The sequence below is a fragment of the Toxorhynchites rutilus genome, chromosome 3 (genome assembly GCF_029784135.1).
Source record: "Toxorhynchites rutilus septentrionalis strain SRP chromosome 3, ASM2978413v1, whole genome shotgun sequence".
Taxonomy (NCBI): Eukaryota; Metazoa; Arthropoda; class Insecta; order Diptera; family Culicidae; genus Toxorhynchites; species Toxorhynchites rutilus.
The window spans coordinates 64,486,275-64,507,299 of record NC_073746.1 but is presented as its reverse complement, the minus strand read 5'-3'; the positions used below and the strand labels follow the sequence as shown (position 1 = coordinate 64,507,299).

Genomic DNA, 21,025 nt, shown 5'->3' with positions numbered 1-21,025 from the left:
GATGATATAGAGAAAAATAATATAAGATAATTATCAATACCAAACACAATTATAAATTATCACACCAGTTGAAACATGTTACTTTAACATAGAGAAACATATTTGAAATGGAAAAGGTAATTTTCTTTTATAATTTTTACTTTCTGAGTGTTCATTTAATCTTTTATTCAACCCAATGCGAATTTTAATTGGACTAACAACTCTTAATACTATATGTAGAGCATATGGGAAATCACTTTTTCGAATATTTCTGCACTTTTCCAATTTTTTCGCCGTATGAACGTATGGTGAAAATGAACACAACAAAACAGACAGCTTCAACGGAACGGTCCGTTCTCGAGCTGGAACACACTTTGTTTTTATTTATGAAAATTGAAATAAATCGTTTCATAATTCAAGTCATTTTTAACACAACTGCTACTATATACAATTTTACACTTACACTTGTTCTAAATTTTTCACAAAACATAATCGGTCATTGATATGAAATTTTAACGAAGCAACCAACATTAAAGTTCCAAATTTGAATTTTATTTGCTGGAATTAATCATATCACTCACCTGACTTGCAATATAAAAATGCCCCCGACTTGCATATATTTACAATGCCAATTTCCCCAGGGCACCTTGGTTTTGATGTCTCTGTTAGAGAACACATTTCGATGGGAACAAAAGCTCCCCCTACTTTCATGTATTTGCAATGTCGATTTCCCCCAGGCAGCTTGGTTTTGATGTCTCTGTTAGGGAACCGCTGCATGTGTCGTCAATTTCGACCAATCAGAAATGGGTATTTCCGTTAGGATAGGGGTTGAGATTTTTCAATTGTTCGATAGTTACTTTCTTGACATATATTATTTTCATCAATATAAAAAATTGTTATCGAGTGCCGAAACCGATTGACGCAAAAATTTCATCAATCCATCGTGAAATGACTGAGCAATAAGCGTTTGAAATTGGACAATTTTCACGAAGTACTTGATTTTTGATTTTCAATTTGTACCCCAATATTTCCCGAAAGACGTAATCCTACGTCAAAAAAAACAAAGCGTCCTTGGGAAACGCTTGCGCTGAGGCGAAGAAAAAGACAAAACAAAAGAGACACTGACGCTCCCGGATTTACGCACGAGTCGCACGGCTCAAAATCAATGCCCTCATGTTCAAAGATTTTGGTGCACTTGGTTCAAAGAGAGAACAGATGTTTTTCATGAACGGGCGCTGATGAAAATAAAACTCAAGCGCACCGCTGGGTTTGGTTTTCTGAAGACTGCATGGCATTATACAATCTTTTTACTCACAAAGCAAGTATATTGAATTCAATTGAATTCGGAAATTGTTTCATTCAATCAGAAATTAAATCAATACAAACAAATGATTGCTAAGCTAAGGTAGTCCCACGTCAACCTTGCGGTTATATCATAGATATAACCCACCCATTTTTTTATTGTTCCATTATGTTTGATTCAATTCCGAAAGTTTTTATCCTTTTTTCTTTGTAGTTTTTCCAAAAAATTTGGCTATTCATTGCTTTTTTAATGTTGGACTACGTCTTTTAGAGAGACAAGTTTCGCAAAATTTCACATTTGCGAACAAACTTGTATTATTTTTATGAAATCAATTTATCAAAAGTGAAAACGTTCGCTTCTATCAATTAGTAAAAACTTATCCTGTAGACATTGGCCACCAGACAGTTATGTGATAGATGTTTCATATCAACGAGGAATCAAATTGTGATATTCCATTGAACCATCACACAAAAATAAGATGAGCAATTAAAATCAACATTGCGTCAGGTATACCCATGCATTATCGGATGTCGTCTGGTAAAATGCACACTCATCGATCGATCATTCCCGTTAGACATCAACTATCCTCTATCCATTCATTGCTCGTCACATTTGTGGGGGAGCTGGAAGAGCACTGTCATCGCCGAGCGATGTGTGTGATAACATGTCTGTCGTGAAAATTTAATGCTCTTTGGAGACGTTCTTCCGGAACACAACAACTTCTGCGATTCGTATGATTGGCTCAACACAATCCGTTTTTCTTTCTCTACCCTTCACTATGTTTCGGGTGAATTTCACTGCGTTGGGTGTTGGCTAGCGTTTTTCAACTACTATTGGATAGTTCGATAGTGTGGTGGCCGCTCAAAGATATTTGTTTTATAGCTGCACAATCAATCGATTCGCGAGCAATATTTGATGAAGAGCGCTCTATCGGACGTCATTCGGGGTTCTAGTGGGTAATGCTAAATTTAGCAGTCACCTGCGGCGCAATGGCAATTGTTTATGACGAAAAGCAATCGGTTACAGTTTACAATAACGCGGCGACAGTTTGACAGAATTCAAATTTACTATTCATTCTTCCGGCCGGAAAGCTTACTGATATCGCGAAGGTTTACCAATAGTTGATAACACACAAAAAAGGAAACCAAAGAGATCTGTTTTCTATCGCTGCTCAACTTCCGTGCTTCAAGTTTATATTGTTGTATTCGTCTCTTCCCGTAGATCAATATAGTGGAGAGAAAAATCGGAAAATTTTCGGAAAACTCTGCGTTGATAGTCTATTCGATGTTTGCGCTCTCGTAATTGATCTTTGTTCGTAATTGGAAATGGATTTTCAGGCGAAATAACGCATTTCCATATCATATATCTATCTATATAAATAAAAATGTAGAGCAAAATCTGTTGGTAAGCGGAAAACCCGAAGAAGGGATGGTTCGATTTTAGCTTCCTATATTTTGTTGAATTCGTCTCTTCCTGTAGATCAATATAGTGGAGAGAAAAATCGGAAAATTTTCGGAAAATCCTGAAGGAAGGTCGGAAAATTCGGAAAATTGAATTGTTCGAAAATTACATCATAATAAGCGTTGTTAGTCTATTCGATGTTTGCGCTCTCGAAATTGATCTTTGCTCGTAAGTTGAAATGGATTTTCAGGCGAAATAACGCATTTCCATATCTTATATCTATAAATAAAAATGGAAGGCCAAATGTATTGGTAAGCGCAGAACCCGGGAAAGGAATGGTTCAATTTGAGTCATCTATATTTCGTTGTATTCGTCTCTTCCCGTAGATCAATATAGCGGAGAGAAAAATTGGAAAATTCGTAAAATTGAATTCCCATATGTTCTACAATTAGCCAAGCGTTGTTAGTACATTTGATGTTGGCGCTAACGAAATTGATTTTTGTTCGAAAGTGGAAAAGGATTTTCAGGCGAAATAACGCATTCCTATATCTTCTATCTATATAAACAAAGATCCAATTTGTGCTGTCTTTATTTTGTAATATTCTCTGTATCAAACATGTATTCCATGCAACGGAGAAACATATTATTTCAAAATGCTTGAAGAATCTTGAACGAAAATTATGCCTGAAAATAATTTTGTATTATAAGGACGAATTTTTGTAGAAGTACTAGACAATTTATAGTAAAAGAAAATTGTAAAGGGTCAAAGGGTAATCAATCAATGAAGAGTTCAGTGATTGGACTCACTAAAGTTCACATAGTAAGAAAACGTGGATGTTTGAAAGTATTCAAATCAAAAAATCTATTTTGGGTCTATAGCGGGCTGATAAAATATCAAGTTTTGGAATATTTCACGAACAAATTTTCATATTGGTGTGTGTGTGGATGTAGCGGACCGATATTCTTTGAAGCGGCCCTAATCGCTTCAGACATCATTATAGAGACGCTTGGAGAATGCTTCGCTCCATTTTTCCATATTTCATTTTAACACGCGCGTTGTTGTCAATTTACAAAAGTACATCCACCTTGGAGATGAACGGCCCTGTTGTTAATTTTTGTTTCCGCGTATGCTAAATTTGCCTTAGTTTAATTGTGTTGCTCTTTACACAATCGCGTGCAGAGTCACCACGAGGAAGCGCGCGCCAAATTTTGTATTAGTAAATAAGAAAACAAGAATTGTAAACATAACAAATAATAAAACCATTCGAAGCGCGCGTCCGTGAATTTAGCTCGGGAGATTGGTACTCAGAATTTCTACCGCGCCGGGCGCGTTCAATTTTTCCTCCGAAAGGTCCATGATTTGGTATCAAGCCAGTGCTGAAGACGGTCGGTTCATCTTGTAAATAAAAAATAAAAAATCGATTTATTTCTGTTTTTTTCAAAGAGTTTTTTTTTTTATTTATTTATTTATTTATTTATTTATTTAATTTGTATTATGTAACTTGAGACTTCGGTCTCATTTAAATGCTACAATGATTTGTATACAGAACAGTGCGTCACTAATATAACTTTTATGATTTCAATTTGACTAATTCTACTAATTTAACGGTTAAAGTGCTCTAAACATTTCTTCTTAAATGCAAATTTCGAATTCATTAGAGTAAGATTATTGGGTAATGAGTTCCAATGTGAAACACCTCTCACGAAGAATGAATTGCCGTATTTGGAAGTTTGTGGATTAACACTTTTTTTTTCTAACTAATTCAATAGCAAACCCAATTAGTTTTATCGACCAGCTTTCATTTAATTCCTATGTAGTTCCCGTAAGGTATTGTTGCTTGAATGAAAATTTTCCCCCTCCTCTTTGATGATTATTTGTTCAATGATCGCATCGCAAATCGAAAGGCAGATTTTCGGTACATAAAAAAAATGCAAAGAATTGGTTTTTTTTGTCAATGTAACAAATTAACCTTGTAATGAATTTATTGGGTTCCCGGAATAAATCGCCACAGAAAACGACTGCAACAGAAACCACCGCTTATAAAATGTGTAGTAGGCTATAAATATTGTGGCGCGGTATTGTATTTCAAAACAAGAATTAACCGGGCAAACGTATCGCCCCAGGCAAACGTAACGCCCCGGGCAGACGTATACCGTCCGACGCTCGCTAGAGCTCGGTCGGACATTGCTAAAGGATCGTATCCTATGTTTCAAACTAACCGGGCAATCAGTGGATCCCAGGTTTGCGTGCGAGACACCGCCGCTTCCGACGGCGGGTCGGCGGTGGACTCGGATTGCGTCATCTTGGCGGCATGGGCCGCCTCGATTCCTTATCCTCGCCAAATGGGGACTTCGTCCCCATTACATTGTCCTCAGAATAAATTTCGAAAAACGAGAACAAGAGAATAAATTTATAATAGAAATGTGAGGCACATGATGTTTTTCCCGCGCCAAATATTTCTAGCCTACTACACTTTTTCTAAGCGGTTGTTTCTGTTGCAGTTGTTTACTGTGGCGATTTATTCCGGTCACCAATTTATTGCAGTTTTCAAAACTGTCTTCCGACCGTTGCAAATAAGTCCTCTCTCAACGACAAAACCATCAGAGTACGCATGGTAAAATTTCATCACTAAATATCGTCGGTGAAGTTGAAGTCGATTACGCTATATCATCCTGTTTATTGCTCATATCACAGATCAAATACAAATTAGCTCGTTAGCTACCGTCAATTATTGGTGTATTTCGTTTGTAATGGCGTGACACCACCCACTCAGTCACTCGTATCATGATTCATCTGCGCCATATGTTCGGGTTAGACAGTACAAACCGTACCATTTGCGTATTGATGAACTATTTGCGTAGACAGATAACAAAATTTGTGAAATAGTAAATTTGAACGGGAAAGATGGAATCGTCAATGCACACAAAAGAATACATAATGGGTCAAATGAGCGCATGCCGTTGTGTTAACAATCGGTTGGGTATGTATAGGATAAGTGTGTAATACGCACCCCCTAAGCGAGAATGGATTTATCTTGGCTCTTAAAATTTAAGGTAACAACTAACGTCAGTACGTAGATTATTTAACCCTCAGACATCTGTAATCGTTCTGTATTTTAGATACTAAATAACAAAAGTGCTACGAATTTTATTTTGTAAGGCGCCCAGGTTCTAAATTTCGAATCATAGGGTGTTAAATGGCCCAGCAGAAGTATAATATGCCCATGAGTTGTTTCTCTCAGACATGTTTTCGTTTTGAAGACATTTAATTTTGTCAAAACATACTGAAGTCATTTCAAAGTATGTGAAAACAATTGTTTATGTGATTTACCGAACATGATTTAGAAATATCGTGATGGTTTGGTCATTTTTGTTCATTATGATTACATTTGAAGACATTTATTCGTGCCTTGCAGAGATATTTGAAAAAATCATCTGGCATCCCTCACATACAAGCTATTTCTCTCGTGAGAATGTTTACGGCCGAAAGCGAACAAATTGCCCCGGTCGAGGTTATGCCATACTGCCCGATGGTAAGCTGATGCGGAAAATATCAAATTGAGAAGGAAATGAATCCTTTCTTACCGTATTCTTCATCTGAGATATTCACTGGGAATTCGACTCAATAAATATGACCCACAGTTAACGCCCCTGAATCGGTTTCAAGCAACAAAAACCTTATAAAAATGATGTAGAAAATTACATCGAAAATTGCTTCCAAAGAAAATTAGTTTTCTTATTTCTTTAAAGCATGATACAAATGTAAAACTTGCATGGTAGGATTCTATCATTGACTAGCACGATTGCCTGTATCCATTGCATTTCTATTCTTGCTGGTTTACGAGAAAATCAGGCGAGTCAAATTACCCTTCATGCGCGTTTTAGACACATTACCCCTACATCAGAGAGGCCGGTTTATTGGCCCAAAAAAAAGACCAATGCGAAATTTCAGTTCAATCGGACAATTTTAACTTATTGTTTTTTCCCAGTAATTCAGAAAACAACATCAAGTTCATTTGTCCTATGTTCTTCTTCTTCTTTTTGGCTTTAAGAGGGTTTAAACTTTTCAGTTCATTCGCCTCTATTGTCCTATGTTGATATTCCAGGCATTTTTTTCACATTTCATTAAACAATAGTTTATTACTTATAAGCAAGCAAACCATTTGTCATGACAATTGTCATGCGAAAATGCGAAAACAGAATAGAAACTGAGAGAGGTTGGCGTCGACATCATGCCTCATACCGTATGTTTCTATTCTTTCTTTCTTTGTTTTTTAAGAGGCTTTAAACTTTGCAGTTCATTCGCCTCTCGTTTCTATTCTGTTTTCGCATTTACGCATGACAATTGTCATGACAAATGGTTTGCTTGCTTATAAGGAAAAAACCCGGTGTGTTGCTAAATTGAAATGCTTAAAGCTTCTGTCTAATATGCTGGAAAACTTTGAATGCATTTTTCTCAGTTGCCGATCTTGGAACATGGGACAACTATGCGTAGAACGGCAGCAAATGTCTTCAGATAGCATGAAACGACTAGGTCTACTGTCGTCTCGAAATTTTCATGTTGTCAAAAACCGACTCTCGGGAACTTCAAAAACTCCAAAAAAAAATTAGTTAACAATCGACTTTTCAGACGGAAAAACGATCGAGTGACAAAAAGTTAATTTTTGACCAAAAAAATATTTGTATAACAGTAAATTTCGTCGTTTCATGCAATTTTCTCTATTTGATAGAAAAGAGGTGAAATACAAAGAATATTACCAGAACTTTGATTTTTCAACCAGTTCCGCTTTGAAAAGTCCAGATGTTGCATGGCGCCAAACTAGCTCAAACTAAAAATAGTTGAGTGACAGGATAACTTTTAGAGCAATTTTTTTTTGCTAAGTACATGTGGGATAAAGCGCATGTTTCTGATTAGTCCACTTTGTTATAAAATGGGGTGATTAGTTGTATTGGGAACGCACACCTCGGTGTGATGTGGGCGCACTTTGTTTTATTTACAAAGTGTCTATAGTTCTTTCAACAAATTTGTATCAGAGTCTCTGTTGCTATATCATTCATATATTTTTCATATTTCAATCTTCTCAAGAAGTGCTTGTACGATGTGAAAAATCAGAAAATTTTGAAGGAAAATTCGAAAAGTCGGGAAAATAAATTTCCTATTATGTATTGTATGTAACAGTAACACGTTTTGTTGCAAATGGAGAAAAATCATTCACTCAAATGGTGTCTGATATTCACGACACTGCCTTCAAAAAGGCTTTTAGTAGAAAAATCAATGAATGGTTTTGAGATCGAACCCCCGGACGACCGTTTAGTAAGAAAACTTGATTGTTACTAAGCATATAGATCAAAAAATACATTTTTGGCGGGACAAAGTTTGGCGGATCGTCTGGTACCATAATAAATTACTGGATCAGACAATGAAATTAAAAACAACTATTTTTAAACCTTCACATATTATTAGCCATTCCATGCAAAACCGGTTCTCAGATTTTCGTGAAAATTGGTAGTTTTGTTCCTTACCGCAAAATAATAGACCCGTATTTTTCATTTTTTTAATAGGGTACTCATTTCCATTTCAGTCCAAAAATCATTTTTTTCTCATTTTTGACGTAGAACTACGTCTTTCATCAAGGGTGCCTGATCAGAAAACAGGTCACGTTTTTATGAAATAAGTTAACGTTAATAACTATTTTTTGCCGCGAACGGCCTTAGAAGATTTACATACCAAACCAATCGGAAATTCCCTAAGATTTGTTTTTTATGCTATATAATACAATCCGCTGATGTGTAAACGTTTTAAATTGATAAAAACTAGAAGCATTTCCATTTTCCCATACATTTGTTCTGCTCATTTGTGAGCGAGCCACTTATCGGCGATCAACGAAGGTAAATGATTTAAAGTGAACCGTGAACCGTGAACAAAGAAAAGAACGAAGGGGAATATTTGTCTGGAGCCTAAATATTGAATCTCGCTGAGGCAAGCTTTAGAGGCGAATGAACTGCAAAGTTTAAAGCCTCTTAAGAACCAGGAACAGAACTGGCAAACTTTCGGTATCGTTTTAGATACGAAGCAATGAACATCGCTTGTTTTTCCTTGTTTTGCGTCATCACATGTCTTCGTTTTGGATTGTGCTATGGACACGACCAAATTACTTACTCGCTGATGTTTGTGACATTTCAATCATTACATCAAACTGCCGCCATTCCATTAAGGTTCTGAACTACACAATTGTGTGGGGAATCATCAAACTGGAATTTTGCTTGTGATTTGGTTTCCTGTGACAGTAGGGAAACAATCTCCACCAAGGATGACAGCTAAGCTAATCGAGACCGGAAATACTAATAGAAAGGGCTTCTGCTGAGAAGAGCGCAAAGCGGAGATAAGTGTGTGTGTGTGTGTGTGTGTTTGTGTAAAATAATATCCGAAGTTATCAACAAGCGACTTGAACAAAATAACAGCGTAGTCCTACGTCAACAAAGAGGTCGAGTCTTGAACACAACCTCCTATAATTTTTTTCCAAAACGACTTTTTTTCAAAAATTCATATCTTTTGAATTACTATACCGATTCAGATGATCAAGATATCAAGATATCAAATTTGAGTTTTGTTTTCGTTATTATCGATTTATTTGTTTTTTATAGTTTTCATTGTCTCGAGGCCAAAGGCGCTATATACTTCAATATTTTTTATAAGCTTCGGATTTTTAACATAACATATTTTAGGCTTTTTTAGGTTTAGGAGGTTTAGGAGTTTCGGATTTTTCAAAGTTATTCAATGGTCTGAAAAATCTTTTTTTTTCAAAAATGATTTTTTTTTCAAAATTGATTACTTAAAGTAATTAGTAGACCGTTTTGCCATTTCAATAACGTTGATTTATGTTTTAAAAAAACAAAAAAATACTTTTGTTCCTAAATGGGTTCCTTTTAGGATATGACAAAATAAAATACACTTGCGTGAATTTGTCTTACCAAGTTTTCTTTACCGATACACCCCTCGGTTTTGACAGCTGATTGTTTACATCTGACCCACACAAAATTTTCGTTGCCGTTTAGTCAACTTTTCGTGCGTAGTAACGTGTTTTTTTTTCGCTTCCGGAAAATGGGTGGAAAGAAAATCTCAACACAGACTGTGCGTGACTTCCAGCCTAAGGAGCCCTAACGAAACATTGCTGGGAAGTATGGGTAAGCCGTGGTGCGGTCCAGCTAGGCATTAGGAAGCATCAGATGCTCGGCAACGTGGTCGATCGACCGGAAAGAATACCGAGACATAAGACTGATGCAAGAACGGACACGCCAATCATCCGAGAAGTAAAGAAAAATCCACGAACGACCATTCGGGCGATTAAAGAAAGGTTAGATCTGGACCTTTTCAATCGCACCATTCGACGACGCTTGGCGGAACGGGACCTGAAAGGCTACTTCGCTAAAAAGTGACCGATGATCAGCAACACCAACAAAAAAAACGACTTCAGTTTGCGAAATCTCGTGAAGAGTATGCCAAAGCGTTGACAGTTGGTTATCGAGACCAAAGGGGTCATAATGAAGCACAAATTTTTACATTACTCGAGAATTAATCGAGAAAGGTTTGAGGGCGCAATAAATAATTCTATGGTGGTTGGACACTCCACCCCCCTCTTTGAGGGGGGGCTGCCATACAAATGAAACACAAATTTCTGCATTACTCGAGAATTAATCAAGCAAATAAAACCAAATTTGGCATGTAACGTAACGGAGAAACATGTTATTTGCAAGAGGTTGAAAAATCTTGAACGAGAATTGTTTCTGAAAATAATCTGATATTATAATGTAAAGTTTTGGTAGAAGTACTAAGAATTTTATAGTAAAAGGTAAATTTAAAGGGTTGATTAGAAGATCAATCAATGAAAAATTCTGCAATTGGACCCATGAACAGCGCTTAGTAACAAAACGGGACGAAGTTTGCCGGGTCTGCTAGTCTTTATATATAAAAAAAAGTTTTTCCCACGTACGTATAACTCATAATCACGGGAAAATGACTGATCAGATCTACGTCGTCCATATATTTTGTGAGTTTCTTTTCACTCAAATTAGAATGATAGAGTACTTTGGAAAATATTTGAGATGATTTGAAAAATTCGAAAAATTTGGCTATGCATTTCTTTATATAAGAAGGATATTTTAAAAAGAGGGAAAAATCGGAAATAAGAGGTACACATATGTATGTTTCGCTGTGAAAATCATCATTCAATCAATTTTACAGATCTGAACGATAACATACAAACTCTCTTGAAGTATATTCGTTATTTTTACCAACCAAAATATTCTCTAGCAATACATTATATGTCAGAACAACGTTTGCCGGTTCAGCTAGTTTTCTATATAAACAATGAAGCGGATTTTTTTATATCATATCCTAAAAGTTCCAATTTCGGAACAAAATTATTTTTTTGGTTTTTCTTAAAAAAAAAAATTAGCGATACTGAAACGCCAAAATGGTCTACTAATTTCCTACTTTTACGTAGTATTGAGTGGAATACCGAAAAGTTTGAAAAAATTTCAATATAGAAACAATTTGATTTCGATTGGGGTGGTTTTTTTTTTGTGCCCATCACTGTATATATCCGTAAATTGCTCACTCGAACTTCGTGTGCTTTCGAATGAGCGAACGAGCGAATTGAACAAAATAATTTCGTAGTCCTACGTCAACAATGCGATCTCATCTTTTCACAATGTTTCAGTTACGTTAAAACTTAGAGTCCTACTTACCTTAATAATCTACGGAATTCTCAAACGTTTCCGTGTAAGGAAAATTATCGTTCTTAAGGGTCACAGTAAACGTCTCTTCAGAACATACAATCGGCCACTACATTGGAAGAAATTGAGAAAAATTCGAGCAAATCGAAGAAGATTTTGCTAGAAAATATGATTCCAAAATCGTAACTCCAGGAAAATCCATCTGCGTGGATGTTCTCAATCTTTTCATAAGCTGCAGTAAGCTAATCAGAAACATAAACAGAACTGTTAAAACGCACTCAGAATTCATACAGAAAGCTTCCAACGAGATACCATGGTAGTTTATCCATGAACAATGAAACGTAAGCACAAATTTAAAGGTTCCCGGGCAAAAGTTTCCCGTTGCCACGACCAGGACTGTCATAATCAAAACTGTGTTTTTTGTTTAACCAACGGGGATGATTTCCCCCGATTTCACCAAATAGAGAAATCTGAAGAAGAGTGGAAAAGTTACAAAACATGCTGCATAAATGAAAAAATGGCGAAATAAAATGGCCTGTTCGGTTAACCAACGAAAGAAACTAATGCAAGGTATTCGAAGAAAAGTTAGCATTTTTATTCATCCAAATAGAAATAATTTGATTAATATTTTTCTGGAAGTACAGGTCGGACTCGATTATCCGGAGACTCGATTATCCGGGATTCGATAATCCGGAGTATTTTATTTTTGATTTTCGGAAATTTTGAATAATTTGTATAATAATTCTATATTAAATAGCTAATATGGGTATCAAAAAAAGGGCTTGATTAGTAGAATGCAGTTATTTATGAAAAATGCAAGTCCAAGATGGCGGCCACTACAAAATGGCGGATTTCATATTTTCTCAGAACCCCATCAATATGGATATCAAATGAAAGGGCTTGACTAGTAGAACACAATTATTTATGAAAAATGCAAATCCAAGATGGCGGCCACTACAAAATGGCGGATTGCATATTTTCTCAGAACTCCATCAATATGGGTATCATATGAAAGGGCTTGACTAGTAGAACACAGTTGTTTATGAAAGATGCCCAAAAATGTATCTATATTGCAGCTAAATTAAGAAAGATAGAAGTTGTGCGTCAAAGAACAAATTGTGGAGCGATTAAAGAACTTCATTTTAATTTATAGAAACAATCTAGTTTAGTATAAGTTTTTGGGATAAAATTAATAATAACACATTGAAAATTATTAACTTTTAGGTGTTTCACTTCCAAAATGTTATTAAAATTCACTAATTAAGTTGTTCCACTACTATATCCTGTACTAAATTTTCTCATCTTTCAAATGAAAGCATCAGAATCGTCTTCCGTAGCGTACTTTTTAATGTAGAGTCAGTTTGAAGCAACAGAGTCTGTTACAATTGATAGTAGATACAGAGCTTAAACAGAACCAGGACGCAGCCAGGAGAAGTAACACTATTCCATCTTAGTAGTAAAAAGTATAGTAGTAGGAATTCATTCTCTCAGCACGGCCATCGTTGAACACAGTCTTTTATTATCCTCAATAGTTCAAGAAATATTTTTAGTTTTGTAGTTTGTTCAATAAAATATTTGTACTCTGTGAATAAAATACGTCTTCGTTCGCTACGTGTCGGTGTTATTCGTTATCCTATGTCTCTTATCGCTGCCCGTATCACGTAACGCATTCCGTACGTAACGCAACGTCCCCTGTTGGAATGAGAAAATATTCAAACTACGAGGACGTCCAGGAATTAGTATCACTATTGGATCCGGTGAATTGAAGAATTCGGAAAGGGTAGCAACAGAGTCCGAAATAAAAAAAAAAAGTTCTGTAACTCTGTCATTGTTGAAATTCGAAGATATGCGTAGGAGGATTTTTTTCATCAAATATGATCGTCTATCATCTCCTGAGAGAATCTGCATAAGTTATTTTTTTTCATGTGAGAAAGGTATTTTATGACTTTAAGGGGATGAATCAAAAATCAAGTTCCTCTTTTATTTTCAAAAAACGAAAAATTCATGCAAAAAAAAACAAATAAAGAAAAAAAATTGTTTTGACTCGATTATCCGAAGGATTCGATTATCCGGAGTGTAAAAAAATCAATACTCCGGATAATCGAGTCCGACCTGTATATCAAAAACAGTTATTTTGACACCTCAAAATTTCAATTTCCTCAAAACAATTTTAACTGAATCGAGTTTTGAATTAAAAAATGTATGTGCAAAATACGAGTTGACTAAAAACAAAAAAGTATGTTGTTCATTTACTAATGCTCATATGCATGTTATTTTTATATAATTCCACTTATACAATGGATCAAAACCTAAAGAGTAAACTGTGTTAATCCTTTATTCCACGCAATAAATTAATTTTTAGGTTTTAAAGTTAAATATGATGTGATTTGCTAGACGCGAAAACTTGTTCAGTTACCACAAGTGTGAACGTGACATCAAGTTAAGTTTCTATTACAAGTATTATCAAAAATATTGAAACCTATCTGCCGAGATTACTTCTTAAGATATATTTGCATAGGGACACACAGAAAGTGGACAACATTTAATATTCCCTGAAGAGTCCTAACGAAATATATTGCATACACTGTGCTATTATACCTTGAACTTGAAATAAAATTTTCATGGGAAGCCAATAAATTGTAGTTTTCCTAATGCAGTAACTCTCGAACAGGAATGAACATTTTCCCCCAAAGTGTCAATATGCGTTCGGCACTCTTGGTAACAGACCTGGAAATTGGAACAAAGAGTACGCACGAGACATATCATCGTCCATTCCAATAAAAATGATAGCCCTAAACAAGCATCTTGCTCGCCCACTAGCAGGAGTCGTAAAGTGCCGGCATTTGCACACACAGCAAATGGCTGTGCCATACTTCCACCACCGTCCGGAAGAGCATTTGTGATTACCGCACATTTATTTACATTTTCCTGCTATCGTTATTCATACAGCAACGTTTTTTCCACCTATATGCTTAAATCTTATCCATCCTTCACCCACATTGAACCCTCGCACACATCATCCACCATGCACCATCTGCTTGGCGGCGCGCACTTGACTTCAATGCTGCACCGAATTCTGCACGCCCCCATCAGCACGAAGAGCTCGAACGTCAAAAGTACCTCATCCTGAACGGCAAATATAGCTTGCACAACTGCCCTCGAAACCTGATTCCTCTGCACAGCATTGTACTGGTAAGCAACCATCTGTTGTGCCGCAAAGCGATTGAATATTGAACCTATGCCTTTTACCTCATCACCCCCATCCTAGGCGAAGGAGCTCGAGAGGGAGCGCAGTCTCATCCTCTCTGGAGCAGGCGATTCCATACCGGAGGATTTTAATAGCTCTGTTTTCGGCATCAACAAAAAGACAAACCAAATCATTTGCAACAAGCGAGAGAAGGTGGGTTGTGTTGGCTCAACTGCAATCTATGAAACCGTTTAGATAATCTAACATTCCGTTGATTTCAGCTCAAAACCATTAGGGAGAAGAACGCCGAACGATTGATCAAGCAAGGACTTCGCTGGGAGCGTGAGCGACTTCAGATGGAGGACTACAACCGGCAGAAGGAAATCGAACGTCGCTCCCGGAGGGAGGCCTTGCTGGAAAAGGAGAAGTTGTACATGATCGAGGATAACGAGCGGGCGCTGAACTTGCTCCGAATGAAGACCAGGAAGGGACCCTGTCGGGACATGGATTTGAGATCGCTTCTAATGCAGCAACGACAAGAGTTGGGAGAGAAAATCAAGAAGCGTGACTTCGATTTGAACGACGAGAAACGAATGGATTCCGATCGGAGCAAGGAGAAAAAGCGTCGCCACAAGAAGTATTCGGTGAAGAGTGCGCCGGATGTTCCGGAAACACATGTATCTTCACCTGAGGAGGGCTACATTTCGATGAACCAGGGGGAGACTCCAAGCGAGCTGGAAACGTCGATTATGCTCAAGATTGAGAAGGATAGCAAGGATTCCGGGGATGAATCGGATCCGCTGGATGATGCGAGTACTGTTGACGTGACTGATGGGGCCGCCGGTTCGGAGATTGACTATGCCGAAGCTGCCGAAGCGGAAGCGATGAAGGAAGAAATGAACAAGATGCTGGAGAAGAAGAAGGTAAAGACAAGGAACGAGGATCCGAAGATAACCAGATTGAAGGAGGCAGATGTGAGTATTTAATAGTGTTTCATAGCACAGATCATTCAGCGATTGAGTTATTCCTCACATTACAGACTATCAATGAAATCTATAACATTGCTGATGAGATTATTGTTTTGGAGAAGAAAAAACTGAAGAAAGGATTTGGGGTGAAGTAAATACAGGTTAGCCAGAAAATTTGTAGTAAACGTTTTCGCCAAAGGCGATTCAAATTGATTGTGATAAAAAATTAACTTAGTCAGATTATGTTGTAACACAATTGTTGTTTAATTGAAAGAATTAAATAGAGATATATTTGTGGAATTTAGAGAAGTTGTTCACTGCAGTGATCGTATGTTTTATTGATTACTATATAAATTTGTTCAGATGACAGCCAAAAAAAAACAAAGGACAAATACTCATGATTCAATCAGTTTATTTACCACTAGCTGACCCGGTAAACTTCGTCCCGCCCAAAATTTGTTTTTTGTTATCAATATCTTCAAACATTCACGTTATCTTACTATGAGCAAGTTCATGGGTCCAATCGCAGAACTGTTCATTGATTGATCTTCTAATCGACCCCGTTGAATTTTGTATGGCAGCTCCCTTTTAAAGAGGGGTATGGAGTGTCTAACCACCGTATTGCATCCTAAAACCTCCGAATGCCAAATTTGGTTTCATTTGCTTGATTAATTCTCGAGTAATGCAGAAATTTGTGTTTCATTTGTATGGCAGCCCTCTTCTAAGAGAAAGGGGAGAAGTATCTAACCACCGTAAAAATATTTATTGCACCCTAAAACCTCCACATGTCAAATTTGGATTCATTTACTTGATTGATTCTCGAGTAATGCAGAAATTTGTGATTTATTTGTATGGCAGCCCCCCCTTAGAGAGGGGGGTGGAGAGTCTAACCACCATAGAAACATTTACTGCACCCTAAAACCTTCACATGCCAAATTTGGCTTCATTTGCTAGATCAATTCTCGATTTTGTAAAAATAAAAAATACCCATTTTAAAAATAAAAAAATAGTGTTTTTTATTTTTTGAACGCCAATATAATGATTATTATGCTAATGACAGCTGAGTTCTTGGAAAAAACCGTTCCTTGCTGGTTGTACATTTTTCTTAGAATCTAGTGAATCGTTCTGGCTGATATTGGCCTGTAGATGTAAAAATGAATTATCAGAATCTAAGAATTGTCTAAGTCGTTCTTTGATGACAATTTTTTAAATTTTTAAACAGCGATTTTTGTTGAAAAAACAACTGATTTTTATTCAATAGATCACCATTTTGGCAATGGCAATCGCTACTTAACAATATAGATAATTAATTTTTACATTCCAATTTCAGCCAGATCGGCAAATTTCTACATTACTCGAGAACTAACGAAGCAAGCGAAACCAAATTTGGCATGTGAAGGTTTTAGGGTGCAATAAATGTTTCTATGGTTAATAGACATTCCTCCCCGCTACTCTAAGGGGAGAAGAGTCTTTCTTTATTCTATCATATTTTCTGTATCGAAAAATTATTCCATGTAACGGAGAAACATGTTATTTGCAAGTGGTTGAAAAATCTTGAACGAGAATTGTGTCTGAAAATAATCTGATATTATAATGATGAGTCTTGGTAGAAGTACTAGGAATTTTTTAGTAAAAGGTAAATTCAAACGGGGTCGATTAGAAGATCAATGAATGACCAGTTCTGCGATTGGATTCATGAACTTGCGCTTAGTAAGAAAACGTGAATGTTTGAAGGTATTGATAACAAAAAACAAATTTTGGGCGGGACGAAGTTTGCCGGGTCAGCTATTAAGAAAATAAAAATATATACGGTTTATTTAAGGATGTTTTACAAAATGTGAATATAAAAAAATGAAAATCTCATAATTCAATTCTTGTGCAATATTTGATAAAAAATGCAATGTTCAGTCTGTTTTATATTTTTGTATAATGCATTTTAATCATTCATCCCAGAACTCTGCCTGCGAATGACGGATCTCTTTAGTAGCATGTTCGAAAAAGAACCTGGAACTATTAATAACCAGAGCAGATTCCAGAAGTAATCCTGATTCTTACCTCCCCCACTAACAACTATCCCTTCTTGGTAATCGCTAGGGGACCACGCTCGAGAGGCAACCATTCTGGCCTTCGGGCGGCGAAATCATACTAACATTCCTTCCCCTCCCCTGGTGACCCTGGTAAGGACGTGGCCGGCGTCGTTATTGACTATTTAAAGCTCGATTCACCGAAACTTGCACAATAAGAAAAAAATTGCTACTCCCAAGGGTCATTCGGTGTATTCTTTGTGCAATTTCGCTGGTTCAGGTCAATCACGGAGAGCAACTACGAAGTGTACAGTCTACCCAAGCTGCATTTCAATAATCTATATCCAATAATCCTAGGTGTTTTGAATTTAATTGCGACGAATGAAAGAAAAATTAAAAAAAGGTAAATATAATCTGTTTGGTTTTTAGGGGAACCCGGGGCAAGAATGCCACCTTAAGCTAATATGCGTTTTTGAATGCTCTTTTGTTATTTTTTCCACTTTTTTTTGCTGGTTTGTTCATTTATACTCCTATTTAGGTATTGTTCAAAAGTAATGTTCACTATGAAAATGTTTCATTTACAAAAATGATGTTTTTGGCTTGTATTTTTCCAGTACACGGTGGTTCCAAAGAACGCAAACTCAAGTTCTGGTGGGGTTCGCGAAAACCGGCAAGCCAATCTCTATCGGCCAACTTGTATGTTTTGTCGAAAGAGTGATCTAAATTATTTCACTCAGCTATGTTATACCCTAGGTTCGGGATGTCGTGTGTTGTCAGCCCATAAAATAACTTCTGCATATTAAGGGTGTGAATCACGATTTACTCCTCCTGTTGTTTAGAAAACACAGTTTTAAAACGGCCTAACTTCTGCACATATTTGGCCAATGTTCTTCTGGGCAAACTATATTCAGAGAAGAGAAGTGGAACTTAAGGGAAAAAAGTGGCAACGATTTGTGGTAAGAAAATGTAAACAGTAAAAAAATTGACAGATGGTTTACGCTCTAAAAATTGAACAGAATGTTGAGATGTCTATAAAACGGTGGGAGACATCATATATAAGGTGGGAGGTTCGTACAGTAAATTACATTCAATGCGACCTTTTGCCAATTGGACAGACCTGTAATGCGACACGTTTAATTGGACATTTTTACCGCTAAGGCCGAGGTGACCATGGATCGGAGTATGCACGGAAACCTGATTGTGCGATAACTGACGAAGAGAAACAAACAATTTTGTTCGATAGAAGCTGACGAATTCGAACGAAGCAAGTGGGAAGCAATGTAACCACACCAACACAATTATAGTAATGCTTCGAAATCCGGACGCTTGAGCGCTTACGAATATAACATCAACTACTAAAAAATATTGACATATCATAGCATGAAAACTTAGCGTTCCTATAGAATTAGAAGGCCTTCATCTAAGTAATGAATCACAGAATTCTACAAAATCATGTTATATTTGTTCAAAATTTGAAGTTTGTTTCATCCTGTCGTGATTTTAAATTCAGACACTTTTTTAATCATGCTTTGATATCCGGACACTTTTGCTTTTAAACCCGGACACGTGTTTTCTTTGTAATTCTTTGAGAGAAATTATTTATAAATTATAGTAGAACTTATTAACGGGTTCGTCAAAAGTAGCGAGACTAAATGGAAACATGTTTGATACAAAGGTTTTTTATCAATTCAATTATTTATTGTATTTTCACAAGACGACCACTACAAGATGGCGCCATCTATAGATATTTTCAAAATCCTATCAATATGAGTATCAAATGAAAGGGCTTGATTAGTAGAATACAGTAATTTATGAAAAATGTAAATCCAAGATGGCGGCTACTAAAAAAAGGCGGATTACTTATTTTCTCAAAATCTCATCAATATGAGTATCAAACGAAAGGGATTGACTAGAAGAACACAGTCATTGTTGAAAAATGTTAATCCAAGATGGCGGCTGCTACAAAATGGCGGATTACATATTTCCTCAAAATCTCATCAATATGAGTATCAAACGAAAGGGATTGACTCAGGTGGGTGACGTCTTTAGAGAACCCCTATTGCACTGACAGGAGCCACCATATCGGGTATCCTACTGACAGTTCTGCTTGCGATTTTGCTAACGATCCTAGCATCAATCATAGCACCCTGCTGGATTGACTAGTAGACAGTTATTCATGAAAAATTGAAATCCAAAATGGCCGCCACTACAATATGGTGCCATTTTTTTTTTTCCAAACCCCATATATGGGTATCAAATGAAAGGGCTTGACTAGTAGAATACAGTTATTCATGAAAATGCATTTTTCATAAACAACTGTATTCTACTAGTCAATCCCTTTTGTTTGATACCCATATTGATGGGGTTTTGAGAAAATATGTGATCCACCATTTTCTAGCGGCCGTCATCTTGAATTTACATTTTTCATCAATAATTGTATTCTACTAATCAAGCCCTTTCATTTGATACTCGTATTGATGGGGTTCTGAATTGAAGTGCTTATGAATTTTGTGCTCTTCGCACCAAGATAGAATAAAAGTTTTCTTTGAGCGCGCGATGAAAATTAAACTCAAGCGCAGCGCTGAGTTTGTTTTCTGAAGACTGGCTAGGTACTATGTTTGACACTAAACTAAATTGACACAATAGTCACATTAATTCAACATGCTAAAAATGTCATGGTATTTAATGATATTGAATGTAATGAAAGTATCCGGATAAAAAAGCGTTCGGATTCAGCAGCATCACTGTATATGTAGTTGTTTACTTCTCACGATTGTATGCATTTCGTGCAGCCTTATTTTCGTAAGAAGCTGCAGGTAGTATCACCGTGGCCTAATTGGTCATTGTAAACGTCGAGGGCGGGGGCCAAATTGTGGCCCCACATTGAAAGTCGCCACCAGACGTCTACACTGTACCACTATCATCACCAATGTCCAATTACAGGTCAAAATCGCCTCCAATGCGGCACTGAGTGGTGCCTCGGCATGTCGTATTAGATGTAAATTACTGTATATAATGTTATTGGTGTTAGCATCATCATGATAAACACGCATCATCATGGTAAACACAATAAATTGAATTATTAAATAATTATGCGAATTTATAATGTATGTACGCTACATTTCATTTTTTTCAGTTTCGAACACACTCCGTAAAAATCCATTTTATAGCGCCTTTTAGTCCAAAGCCAGTAAAACAACAAAAAACGACTACAATCAATAATTAAAATCAGTTTTTGAGGGTTCAATATCCAATATTATATTTTGATAAAAGACTAGTTCATTGGCTTCAATTTGATATGTCGATCATCTAAATTAGTTCAGTGCTTCAAATGTTATAAATTTTTGAAAACAACAATTTTTGGGAAAAAAATTAAAAAAAATTGGCATTGAAACAACAGGATAGAACTGGCATACAATTATGAAGG

General features: G+C 36.5%; 1 protein-coding gene across 1 annotated transcript in view; it reads left to right on the top strand.

Moving 5' to 3' along the window:
- Positions 1 to 15,892, top strand: part of LOC129773187 (calponin homology domain-containing protein DDB_G0272472) — a 97,792-nt gene extending 81,900 nt beyond the window's left edge. Inside the window, exons 4-7 of the mRNA XM_055776764.1 lie at positions 14,513 to 14,611; positions 14,688 to 14,819; positions 14,888 to 15,580; positions 15,646 to 15,892. Coding sequence (XP_055632739.1) covers positions 14,513 to 14,611; positions 14,688 to 14,819; positions 14,888 to 15,580; positions 15,646 to 15,729 — 1,008 coding nt within the window. The 3' untranslated portion in view covers positions 15,730 to 15,892. The remainder of the gene's footprint in view (positions 1 to 14,512; positions 14,612 to 14,687; positions 14,820 to 14,887; positions 15,581 to 15,645) is intronic.
- Positions 15,893 to 21,025: the final 5,133 nt, after the last annotated feature.